The sequence below is a fragment of the Paramormyrops kingsleyae genome, chromosome 18 (genome assembly GCF_048594095.1).
Source record: "Paramormyrops kingsleyae isolate MSU_618 chromosome 18, PKINGS_0.4, whole genome shotgun sequence".
NCBI lineage: Eukaryota > Metazoa > Chordata > Actinopteri > Osteoglossiformes > Mormyridae > Paramormyrops > Paramormyrops kingsleyae.
The window spans coordinates 11178041-11191957 of NC_132814.1; the positions used below are offsets into that span (position 1 = coordinate 11178041).

The 13917-nt window shown below is 40.9% G+C and overlaps 1 protein-coding gene across 1 annotated transcript; it reads right to left on the reverse strand.

Moving 5' to 3' along the window:
- Positions 1 to 529: 529 nt before the first annotated feature.
- LOC111838030 (creatine kinase M-type) lies at positions 530 to 5404 on the reverse strand. Its single transcript, XM_023800580.2, has 8 exons — positions 5246 to 5404; positions 3251 to 3461; positions 2924 to 3078; positions 2643 to 2775; positions 2208 to 2379; positions 1850 to 1973; positions 1166 to 1355; positions 530 to 959 (listed from the first exon to the last, which is right to left on the reverse strand). The coding sequence occupies exons 2-8, from the start codon at positions 3441 to 3443 to the stop codon at positions 781 to 783; spliced, it is 1146 nt and encodes a 381-aa protein (XP_023656348.1). The 5' UTR covers positions 3444 to 3461; positions 5246 to 5404; the 3' UTR covers positions 530 to 780.
- Between the last annotated feature and the right edge of the window lie 8513 nt (positions 5405 to 13917).

Genomic DNA, 13917 nt, shown 5'->3' on the forward strand with positions numbered 1-13917 from the left:
GCATGTACTACATGCTATGTTGCTAAGCTACAGCATGTACTATATGCTATGTTGCTAAGCTACAGCATGTACTACATGCTATATTGCCAAGCTACAGCATGTACTACATGCTATGTTGCTAAGCTACAGCATGTTCTACATGCTATGTTGCCAAGCTAGAGCATGTACTACATGCCCATGTTGCTAAGCTACAGCATGTACTACATGCTATGTTGCTAAGCTACAGCATGTACTATATGCTATGTTGCCAAGCTAGAGCATGTACTATATGCTATTGAATCGTTTTAACTAATTTAATTGTAATGTTGAATAAAACACAAGTTAAAAAGTTTGTGCGCAAGCTGTAAATGTTGACATTTCTCTTTAAACTAAATATTCAATGCAGAATATGTAGTGCAGATATTCAGCTCATTTTGACACATTAGTTTTCAGTTTCTTCAGATACTTGAATAAATATGAATTGATCATTTTAGCTTCACACACTTCCATGCAACTCAAACTGCCCTTAAGAAAACTGAGTACAAGAATATATATTTTAATGGGGCCATTTATTTAATTACAAGTTATATTTCAGAAATTTTCCAATTGAAATGAAACAGGTGTGTCTGGTCTTGATCCCAGGATGTTACCAACTGTACAGGAATCGTGTAAAAACACTGTGAAAGAAAAAAGAAAAGAAACAGAAAAGCAGGAGAAACGAGGGAAGATCTGAGTCCCTCGGAAGATGACATTGTCAGCATGCTTAGTCACTCCGACAGTATAAAAAGTCTAATTCCCTCTTCACTTCTGTGCAGGAATCATGCCATCGATGGCCTCTCCCTTCTCCAGCTTCTTTTCCATCTCAATCATCAGCTTCACACCATCAACCACCAGCTGGACCTGCTCGACTTCAGAGGAGCCCAGACGGTCAGCGTTGGAGATGTCGAAGACGCCGCCCACGGAGGCAGTGTCTACGCCGCCTGGCGGGAATCCGCGTAGAGCGACAAGTCAGCAAAAGCAGGAATAATAATTCGATGATACAAACACTGTGGTTTCCAGGCATTTTCCAATTTGACACATCCCAACTTTCAAAATGACAATTGTGTGTTTATAACAACCGTCATGGGTCAGAATCAGAAATAGCTGCCTGTTTATGGGCAGCGTGCCGTGAGTCGGACCAGCGTACCTGTGCCACGCTTCTGCAGGCGCAGCCTGGTGAGGATCTCCTCAAACTTAGCATGTGTGCTCAGCTTGGGCAGCTTGACGTGGACGCCGCCGCGCAGCCCGGTGCCCAGGTTAGAGGGGCAGGTCAGCACGAAGCCCAGGTGCTCGTTCCACATGAAGCCGTGGTTGTGCTTCTTGAAGACATCCTCAATCTGACAGAAGCAGCAAGAAGCAAAAACAGGAGCATTACACCTTCTAAGCCTTTTTGTCTGGTAAGGCCCTGGTGTGGTTTCTCAAGAAATAATACTGGATCTTGGGCTAATAAATATTAAGAGAGAGGAACTAAGAGAATAAGGGAATAAAAAATTCAAAAGTAAGTAGTCAGAATAAGATTTAGAATTAAAATAAAGTAGCACATATTTAATCAGATCTTCCAGATCTCATGAAATACACATGTATTACATTTGAAAATGGTACTGAGGTAGAACTTTTTACTGAGGTACACATTTAAATGTGTACTTTTTGTAACCTTTCAGAGAGTTTACTACTTTGCATAAATGCCCAGTCGAATCCTCGTATCTTTGTAACGTGCTATTTGCCTCACTTGGATATTGCTTTGGAGAAGAGCTTCTGCTAAATAGGAGTAAATGCAAATGAAATTAAATAACAAAGAGCTACTGCCACACCATTACATAATGATTTTCACCTTCTGCAGACCAACGCAGAATCGCCTGAAGACCTCCTTCATGTTGCCACCTAACTGCATGGAGATGACGCGCAGATGGTCCTCCTCATTCACCCAGACCAGGAAGGTCTTGTTCTCATTGTGCCTTATTTTAAGAAGAAAAAAAATCAACACTTTGTAATTGTGATAGCATGTATCACACATATTTTAATTAGATTCCTGAGATACTGCCCAGCAGAAAAGGAACATGAAACATCAATTAAGTATCGCAATGATTACAATGTGCTTGAAAAGGCTTTGAAAATGACTTGAAAGATCCAGGTTTTTGGTCATCAAAATATAAAACTTTACTGTGCGTTAACACAATGGAAATCCTCACCAGATGCCTCGTGCGTCAGGCCAGTCGCGGGCCATGCCGGACGCGAGCAGCAGGGGCGAGACGGGCTTATCAAACAGGAAGTGGTCAGCGATCAGTTGTTCCTGTTCCTGATCAGTCATGTTTTTCAGTGGGTAGTATTTGCCCTTGAACTCACCATCCAGGCTGTTCAGGGCTAGAGAAAGACCACGGCTATGAGGACATGTACAGTATATAACGCCGTCTGCGTGGTCATGTAGACAAAACGTTTTATTGTTTAAGATAAAATAAGAGCAGCTTCATTTCACTACACAAGTAACTGAGCAAAATTATGATTTCGAAAAGAGCAACGTTCATCTCCTTATTTAAAGGCTGTCTGTTTTAGAGCATTTTTATAAGTTGTCTGGTTTAGAACATCTCTCTTGGGTGCTAGATGCTCTTTACCTGCCTAGTACTTACCCTCTACGGCCATCTTCTCCACAGCCCTGCGCTCACCGCGGCTGTTGTGGGGGGGGAGCGTGTACCCCTTGATGCTGCGTCCAGTGCGCACGCGACTGCTCAGAACGTAGTTGGGGTCAAGGTCATCACCACCCTGATCAGCAACAGACATAATATACAATGGAAATCACCATGATTTTACTCACAAAAACTGCAAAAGTCATTTTGCAAAGGAAGCCCCCTTGATAATTTAAAACACTTTGGAAACTAAATGCTTGTTTATTGTGAAATAAGTCACATACCTTGAGGTTCTCAAAGTTCAGGTCAGTCTTGTGCTTGTCAGTGGCCTTATAGCCACCATGACGGTCGGAGATGATGGGATCAAGCAAGTCCTTGAAGACTTCATAAGACTCCTCATCCCCAGCAACACAGCCGACGGTCATGATGAAGGGGTGCCCTTCAAAAAGCAAACAGAAATGTTTGGTATCGTACTTTTAGTCACAACTGAATAACAATTATTACTATCAATATACTACAGGCTTGTGTGATATACTCCAGAGCTAATTGTCTGGAGTAGTATTAGCGTAAAGGTAATATTAGTGCAGTAAAGGCTGGTTATCTGTGAATACCAGGGTTGTCCACTCCGGTCTGAATGATGTCATCCAGAGTGAAACCGCTGGGAGTCTGCTTGTCCCGCAGCTTGGTATAGATTTCTTTCGTCAAGGCCTTCGCCATGTGGTTGTTGTGCTTGGTAAGGTCAGGGTACTCATCGTCGACGGAGAAGTTCAACTTGAAGTTGTTGTGGGTGTTTCCGAAAGGCATGATTGCGTTTCTAGCAGTCTGCAATAAGTAGGAGAAGAGAAGCGATACGTGAGATTATGGTGAACAAAACAACCAAGAAATCCAATCATAAGTGCAGCGAACAAGAGAAAAACAGAAGCGTATAATCGGTAAATGTAACAGGTGCAGCCGTCACATCTACACTTGTTCGTCTTCCAGCAGTCGATCATGGGCAGGGTGACAGGGGCCTGGAGCCTATTCTAGGCAGCACAGGGTACGAGGCAGAACCACCAGATCACACTGCACTCACACTATGGGAAACACAGTCACTGCTTCACTACAGCAGTCTTCAGGAAACCCACGAGACAGGGAGGGCATTCAAACTTCACACACAAAGAGCAGAGCCAGATTAAAACCCTTAACCCTGAAGGTGACAGAAACAGCGCCACCTACTGAGCCACCGTGACACCCTAATGTCAAATGGCACTTGACAAAATGGAAGAATCACGCAGTATAAAATACAGACACCAACAAAGTCATTTCAAATGCAATTTATGGAATCATTCATTTCTTCTTGCAAAGATGGAATTCAATATGGTGGAATGCATATCGTTGCAGGACAGGGAAAAGGATTATATTATACAATATATTACGGCGAACAGCTGCTAGTACCAAAGCTCATGTGACAAGGGAAGCCTGTTATCGGTGACTCTCCTTGCTGTGGCCTACATTAACCAGCTCGTATTTCCACTAAAAATAGATCGAGGGAGGAATTCTGTGCTCTGAGCAGCAGAGGATATTTTTAACAGCACCCGCCACCCTCAGCACATACTTACACTTAAACGCGTGAAATCCCTTATTAAACAAATGGAGCTGACAAGCTTCCTCTCCATTGTGTCTGCTTTGCTGATTCTGACCAGCACCGTTTGTCTGTATCGGTGCAGCCATGTTTATATAAGCTGACCACAATGAAGGAAAAAATTTGATTTTTTGTTTTTTTTTTATAGGATTTGCATACCACGAATGGCACATGCATCATTTTTAAATAAACAACAGTTTTTGATTATACCAGATCAAGATCAAGATTGCTTTATTTACAAACGTTTGTCTAGTCTGTATTTGTTTTTAATAATATTTGGTAGTTCTTTGTTGAAGTTACAGACCTTTGAAAAGTTCCTCATATCTTGACACTCACAGCTTATGTGTGTGTTTTCATACTGACTTATCATATAATCCGTTAGCAGATAACCTGGGTCATACTGGTAAAGAATGGGCAAACTCAATGGATATGTATTACAACTGCTGAGTCGGCCAAAGTTACATCTACCTAAGACATCCTGTCATTCTACTGGATGGTGCAGGCGCTGCATGTGCTGCTTCAGCCTCTCTTATCATCTGCATTCCGCTTCTGTTTCTCCTATTTTAAGAACCGGCATGAAATTTCCCCAGTTGTCTCCATCTTTCACCTGTTACGGAATTTGGCATAAACTCCCTGATCCTGCCTCATGCAACTTCAGCTGGGCAGCATTTACAATACATCTGAAAATATCTTCTCATAAATACATGAAAGAAACAAATATTCACCAGGGTATAATTTCAATTTGAATAGTAAAAGTTCAGATTTATAACTAGGGAAGCATTATCACCACATAATTCAGTATTACGAATCAAACAGTGAGCGAACTACTGAAAAGCAACGCAAACTTTTCATCATAATGTCCAAATAAATCTTGCTTGAGGTCATAAACAATATATTCGCTTCCTTTTAAGAATTATCAAGCACACACTATTGACTTCTTATTGCTTCCTGGACAACACCAGTAGATGCAAGACGCTGACTTTACCTGCACAAGATTAGTGGTAACAGCCCTTGGGATCAGATCCTGTTCACCAAAGCCAAAATGAAGGTCGCCCGCTTTGGGGGTCTCACACCTTGGCTTATATACAAGGCAGCCCCGCGGTCATTGGTTTGGCTGCTTTCAGCTCGCTCAATTCTCATTGGCTAGAGCAAACCTCTGGTGCCCAGTTTAGCTTCTGAAAGGCCAGGACTTAAATCACAGTCACCCAAGATGGGACAACTGCTATTTTCCCCTCTTCTGAGCCCCCACCCCATACATAGATTAACTGAATGCGAAAGGGAGAGGGAGGGCTGAGGTACTCGAAACGGCTGAGCCGCACTTCTGCTGAACACGTCAAAGATTTCATTAATGTTCTTGGCGCAGCTATTTGAACAATTAATGCATTGATGGGAATAGGAACGTACGCCGTACTGCTGTTATGCTCGTGTTCAGTGACACAGGGGAGAGTTTGATATGGGGGGTAGGGTGGGGGGGTACAACTTAATAGGCCCAATGTATAATCTGTTGATGAAAGACCCCTGGTTGTGCTTGCTTTATGCCTGTACATGGTAATACAGAAAATGATTTTGACAACCGTGAAATCATAGCATCCTGTTCTGGGTGTGCTTGAGCCTTGTGGCCCATGCTACCTGGGATCGGCTCCAGGCCTCCCCCCCCCCGACCCTAACCAGGACGAGCAATTAGAGGACAGGTGGATGGATGGGTGGATGAATGAATGAACAAATAAATTAATAAATGAATGACTAAAATAATAAACGGATACACTAAATAAATACTTAAGTTACTTAAGAGGATACAAACAGCACTTTTTGACTTGAAATATAACAAATGTATAATAAATGAGCTTAGTTATTTCCACTATGAGTCTATCTGATAAATAAATTGAATAAACTAACTTCTTGAAGTTGAACTTCTCAGAGCAACATCAAACCCCTTGTTATGATTTTGCTGGCGATCTGACCTGAGTACTGTACTTTGAGTTTCCTTCTGACATCATCAGCAAGACCCTTTGATGTGCTCTGCGGGTAGTGCTGGCTGAAATATATCTTCATTCAGATTTGTTCATTTGGAAATTAAAATCAACCAATAAACAGACATAAACATGTATATATGTTTCTCAGAGAGTAAGACGTTTGTTTAGGCACATAATCGCAACATGATCATGATAATAATGAAGTTTCTACTAGATGGTATATGTGAATTGTTTGACATTATTTGATACATTATTTCAGTATATTCATTTATTTAGTGCTATCTTTACCTCCAAAATGTGGAAGTCAACACAGCACAGTGAACCTAAATATGTAAGACAAGGAATACACATTACTGGAATTATTTGTGGATGCCATTTTAGTAGCAAAGAGCTGCCATTACGGCTTGGCAAAAAGCGAAATAAAAGGTTATACATGCAAGCGGTACTGAAGATGAAGTCTTGTACGAAAGGGAATCTGGTCTGAGGATACAGAACAAAAGTGTGCAGAAGTGCACTAATATACAGGGAAACCCGAAGTGAGGAATGCATGGAAAACAATGACGGTGTCCTGACCCGCCCTGTGAAGGCTGCGTGTGGGCCTACCCTTCCCATTGTCGTCTTTCAATTGCCCTATTGTTACAATGCAAGCTTACGATCGAACATCTAGTATTCGTATTTACATGAGTATGGGAAATAAAATCTTGCACAAGAACGATTCTTTCAAGCTCTTTATATTTTATACCAGAGACACTCTGACTTACTGTCATATCACATCAATGTAATAAGTACGTATACCAGCACTTTTCTTACTGTCATGTCACATCAATGTAATAACTACGTATACCAGCACTTTTCTTACTGTCATATAACATCAATGTAATAACTACGTATACCAGCACTTTTCTTACTGTCATATAACATCAATGTAATAACTACGTATACCAGCACTTTTCTTACTGTCATATAACATCAATGTAATAACTACGTATACCAGCACTTTTCTTACTGTCATGTCACATCAATGTAATAACTACGTATACCAGCACTTTTCTTACTGTCATGTCACATCAATGTAATAACTACGTATACCAGCACTTTTCTAACTGTCATGTCACATCAATGTAATACGTACGTATAACAGCACTTTTATTTATGCCTTTTTATGTCCAACATTTAAAACACAATCAAATATCGTCTACTCCTAAAATATTCCATTGTTTCGGTATATTTGCATGCCCTTAATTCAGAGAGAATTTGTTTCCTGTTGTTTTTTTTCTGGCATAGGGAAAGAAAGTATTGGTGATTAACAGTTAGCCTTGCAACCTTCGTGTTTTATACCGTATGTGAAATATTCAACACCTAAAGGCATCTGAATACTGTAAATTCACCTGATTTTAGAGGAAGTCCTGAGTGGTACACTTCAAATAAAGTATTATATTACTGGTTACAATACTTCATATACTTTTAAATCAGGCAGTGATGGGTTTCGATAAACTCCAAGAATCTGTTTGATTGTTAAGGTTTATGGGAATGAATGAGTAGTTCCATACTGGAATGTCCCTCCTACTTTAACATAGACAACAACAACAGAAGCAGAACTGAAAGTGGGCTGGTTCTCTTCTTGTTCTTCCTGTAGGAGTGCTGCCATTTCCTGCCCCTTTTAAACTTTTCCTGGATTAATTCTGCACTGCTGCTGAAAACACAGCTTCACCAGATTCAGCTAGTTAACCTAGTTGACCAACTTATGACAGCTGACCAGGTTCAGGTGTGTTTTCTCATGATGGTTTGATGGTTTAGCTGGTCATACCAGCTTATGATGGTCATTCTAGCTGGTTCAGATGGTCATACCAGCAAGACCAGCTTGATAGACTGACCACACCAGCATGACTAACTGGTGGCCCATCTAACTAAACCATCAAAGTGCAGCAAGAGCTGGGACATGACTATATAAGACCATCTTAGTCCAGCTAACATAAGCTACCAGCATAAGCTGGCTCGTATATGTTTTTTTCAGCCGGGACAAAATGTAGTTTGAAGGATTTTGCCAATTTCGAGTCTAAATAACACACATGAGTAGGTGCAGCTATGCATATTCTGTACAGCTACATGTTAGCTAGTTATCTAGTCTCAGGCTTATTGAGATATTCTGAGTGTACGATAGGTGCAGAACAAACAAAGGCAAGTCCTCCTAGGCTGCCACAGCGGACCCCTGCTGGTCTCTTTCCATCTCTATGAGGGACTTGTCTCTGTGCCCTTGTACTAAACTGAGAGCCCGTGTGTAATTTCACAGCTGGCCTATGCCCGTCTAACCCTGACATGACTTACCAAATTTGTCTCTGTCCTGACCCCTGTCAGTCTCCACCCGCGGCTATGGTGTCACGAACTTTGCAAGCAAATCCTTCTGTGGTCGTCTTAGTTGCATATTCTCAACAACACACAACATAAATGCAAAAAAAAGCTTGTATAAAGCCTCCACCCCCCATTAATGAAGGCTTAAAACATTTTGGTTAAATCACTTGACTGGTGTGAGTTATATTTAACTTTGGCTCATACTGGAAAGTCCAAATAGTCACCATGTAAACTATTCAGAAAATCAGCCTGCCAAAACCGCTATCGATCTATTGATTCGTCACTAACGTAAGAATGCAAAAAAAGGAGCACTTAAAAAGAAAAGCTGTCTGGTTCCTGAGAAATATTTAGCAGTCTCCTAAACATTCAAGAGAGTAATATTTAGTATGCGAGAACATTTGAGCACTGTGCTCATTGGGCTTGTTGAGACTTTCAGCTGATATTTCACAACAAGAGTGTTATACTGGCAAGTGTGGGGTGTCCTTTCAACTAGTAAACTGGAAAACCAGACCTGTTCAATGGGTGAAAGATTTGCATTGGCACCTATAACATAATGAATAATAATAACACTAAACCACAAGATGTATGGTTGTGGAAGAACCCCCAAAAATGTAGCATTCACTTTGATTTGAATCTACAGTGGTAGGAATCCATAGCAAAAACCACTTATTATGTCTTATTAACTTGCTTTTCATTCTAAACAGTCTTTTCAGGCAGAAAAGAGACACAAACCAAAACTCACATTCACCTGAGTTAGTCCTGTTCACGGGACCAATATTTTACTGCAGCTCGGGAACGCCGACTAGAATTGCTAGATAGACTTTTTCTTTTACTATGAATGTTATATTATAACATTGTACATTTGCCTTGAATGACCTTAGCTGAATAACCATAGAAACATGCATCACAAATATGACCTGTTGCAGACATGTTTAAGCTCTCAAAAAAAAAGTCTTGGTACCTCTCTTATGTCAACTATCATTTTTTTGAATGCATATGGTATTTTAATGAAGTATTGGATAAAATTGTGCTTTAGATTCCTGGCCGGTTTCATATGTAGATACCCAAAATATTTCTGTTTGTTGAATTATGAGTTAAGTATTTAAATAGACAGGCAGAAAGATGGATGAACAGACAGAACCTGCCAAGAAAATGTGCTTTATTACTATTCAGGGGTATATTGCTGCTCTCTTGTTATGCTGGTCTGTGGTGCCCATTTCTTGAATAAGTTTTGGCACTTTGATGAATTGGATATATAACAAACAAAAAGCAGAATGTTGTTCACAGAATGACATTTCCGCAAATCAAGTGGATCTGCAGGATACACCATAACAGATTGGAATGTTCAATTATAAAATCGCTAATATTCTTTCCAGAGAATTAAATCCCCTTCCTTTCCTTCAATGACAGTGAAATCTCCTATGCGGAGCAATAGGTACATTATCAAGAACTGCTTATTTCTTTAATTGCTAAGACAATTTTCTGCCTGAGCTCATATGTAGATGTAAGCAGAAGCGACCAGTGCAACATGATTAAAAAGGTAAACATCTCCTCCCTGTACCAGTACCAATACCAGTTAAATGTAGATGTTCGCTGACTTCAAATCCAGTTCCCCCATGAGGACAGTTCAGGTCACCCTGGACTTTGTGTGCCACAATCCCCACGTTTGGTTTCAGTCTTTTACTTTGAGTTTTTTGCGGTCTCTCCTACAAGATCCCTGTTAAGTCTTTATAACCATTTCAGTCATTGATGACATTGATTAAAAAGCATCTTTGGGCTGCAGGAGCAAGGCCGCGGATACGGGGAGCCCAAAGCAGGCATTTCATTCACACCGCCAACCCGCCGCTGAACACCCAGCCACGAGCTGTACCCCAATCGACCAGCTTATTCTCAGCAGAACAGAATGGCTACAATGTGCTTTGTTTTAGTCGTTTAGGTGGAATCCTGTGTCAGTGAATGGCAAAAAGAATCAATTCGGCACTTTCTGAAATGTTTCAAACGCAATAAAGTTTGAAGAATAAAATGTCTGTGTCTGCATACTTCCAGAAGCTGTGCAGACTTGGGGTGTGTATAGAAATGGATGGAAAGCCACGGATTTCTCGTAATTATTATCTTAATCACATTTTTTTAATGGAGTGAACTTTGTGTTATGAATCACTTTGATTTTTAATAAGAGTTGTAGTTAGTAGTTGTATATTAATGTATTTATGTAGTAACATACTGGGCAGTTGATACAGTGACTGTTCAGCAGGGTTCCACTTTTAAAAAGAATTGTATCGTTTGAAAAATGGACCCTAAGTACAACATGGCGTAAGCTCGTACTAAAGCGGATTATGTAAGAGCAGAACGTCTAACATCCAAAGCTACATATTCTTTGGATATCAGGACATTACCCTTGGGGTGTGTGTGTGTGTGTCCCTCCCTTGCCCCCGCTTATCTTGTAGGATGGCTATGCCAGTGAACTGGAAGTGCTTAAAATACATTTTCCCATTTGAAATATGACTCTGGCAACTACGACTGAGCATGTGTGCTGCATACGTTCACAGAAGACCTTTTAACTAAAACACCACCATATCTCAATTAAGCACATACTAATTATTTTAAAGACACAACACCTGATAGCATTATTAGACAACTGAGATTACCTTGACATTAGACGGTGTTATCCAAAGTGACGCAGGTTTTTGTGAAAGCAGAGTCAGTCACTGCAGCAGTTGGCAGTTAAGGACCTCAGGCAGGGCCTGTAAGGTGAAATCACTCACTATGCCAGCAACCTTCCGACCACAGACACAGCATGCTGACGAACTGGAGCCGCACGAGCCCAGGCCTTTTATGCTGCGATTAACACACCTAATATTACGGAAAGGTACGGAAACAATGTACTTCTATGGCATCCACAATTAATGTTGATCTTTTCAATCGAAACAATCGTCACGCACTTATTGGTATCTTGGGATCATGGATGTCGTTGTGGGTGCAGTTTCTTCACGGTTACGTTTCTAAAAATCACCTTGCCCAGTCTAAATTAAACCATGAACGTCACAACAGTGAATGACGCAGACTGTACCGCTGTCCAGTCGTATCGATATATTCTGCTCTGAAGATATGCACTAAGCTAATGCGACAGCTTCCAAAGAAAATCCTGATTTCAAATCTGCAGTGCTGTTCCCTAGCATGATAATGAATTGCACTTTGTATTGTGTCCCACTGAAACCCAAGTTGACTCAGACAGAAGCCGGGACCTGTGGCTATATTTACTGAAGTATTAAAAGACTGTCGGTTCTCCCATGCCAGCAGCACTGATTGATTTCCATTGCGTCAACTGTGTGCTGCACCTAATCAGCTGCCTCTTGGCTCTAATTCCACTTTATTTTCTCCACCAGAATTTCGGTGTGTAATAGAAACGCCTGGATGCCATGAACATTGTTTTACCTTCATCAGTGTAAGCTAGCCTGCTTTGCTTTGGTACCCAAATGCTAAAATATAATTTTTTTATGGAAAATAATCGTGATTGCAAGTGATTTTTTTATGCCAATCTATGCTCTATCCATCTGCTACTTTTATGCCAGAAAATTTCAATTTGAGCCAGACTATGTAGCTACTTTTTGCGTCACTGCGAAGACAAGCTACAGTGCAAGCTAGACCTAAAATCCAGTGCCCTCTAAATCAATAGAACAGCTGCGTGTACATGGTGGGCACTGCCTAGTACTTGTCCTTCTGGTATGATCATCCCCAGGAAAGTGGTGCCAGATGTCCTACTCATGTCATGTGTCGCGTGGAATTTTCCATGGCATGTATCTCTTGGCCGAAGCAGTGATCACATTCCTCACGAACAACATTTTCATTCCAGGAGTCCCTGCACCACATAGGTAGAGGTGACAGAAGTTCTACTGTCTGTGGTTGTTCCAGGAGTTCAGGACCAGCATCTCCGCCTTAGACGTCGGCCTGAGCCTTACAGCATGACCACAAGAACACATGATGGTTATGCTGGGCATCATACATTTAAAATGCCACATTTCGAAAGGGGTTTTCTTAACATAAGTACAGGCAGTCTCCAAGTTAAGAACAACCGACTGATGGACACCTCATACTTATGAACAGCCATAAAGTATGTTATATTAAAAATATGAGTTAAATACAATGGTTCATAATAACGAAGGCATGCACTAGTTTGTGATGCTCCTGAAATTCAGCGGTTCATCGCATCGGTACAGTACAGTTACATACATAGTTACTTGTATTATTGCTGTGTTATTATTACTGTTATTAAGTACACTATTATTTTTGTTCCAACTTACCAACAAAATCGACTTAAAGACAGATTTAGGGAACGAATCTCGTTCGTAACCTGAGATGCTTTTCAACAATGCCCTTCCTTTGAATTTTTTTAATCCTTAAAATTTTAATCTCTATTTGGGGAGGTGTACATATGAGAATCCTCTTGAAGTTGTGGAGTTATTCGTTAGCATGGAGCTATTCGTTAGCATGGGACAATGCTGCGATGTAGCAACGCCACTGAAAGGCTATGCGCTTCACACACAGAGACTGGACAGCAGTTAGGCCGTCTTTCAACTCGAGGCATGTCTACCGTCAAACACCTGTTTGGTTTATGGTGCAGTCAGTCACTCAGCTGAATAAGCATTTTGTTAGCATACGCTACATGCAGCCGGATAACCCGAGGCTAATTTACATGGCCTAGGACTCTGGGCTATTTGAGTTCCCAGAGGCCCACCTACTATTTCGTACGCTGGTGTAGTTCGGCGGCTGGGGAGGGGGGGGCAACAGTAAAGTTGTAGAATTTATTATGAAACAAGGCTAGTTGAGGCCCCCAGGCGTCGGCCTGTACTCCTGCATATAATTTAAGGTCCAACTTTGCTCAGCTAGCTGGTGTGAGATTTTCAACTCGAGACAAGTCTGCACACACATTTACATGTATGTAAGAGTTTCATTCACTTAGGGTTTGCAAATTACCCCAACTGCTTTTGATGTAGCTAATTTCAGGTTTATAATGGAATAATATAGATTTGCCATTGATTTTCTCATCCATCAATCTCAGCCTCGTAACTTTGGGTAGGTGTAACGCACAGACATGAATGCCATATCTATGGAATCCAGAGAATTTACTCGACCCGGTTGACCAAGTTGAAACGTTGTGCACTAAAGTATTACAGAGTAATCCCATGCGCAACGAGGCATATATTTAAATCATTTTCCACTAAAAAGCACCCCTAAAAAGCCATAAAACATCTATATTATTCACATTAGATGGAAAACAAAGCGCCTATTCACTTCCGCCATGATACACGTACTAGTCTGGGGAAATATTTAAATATTT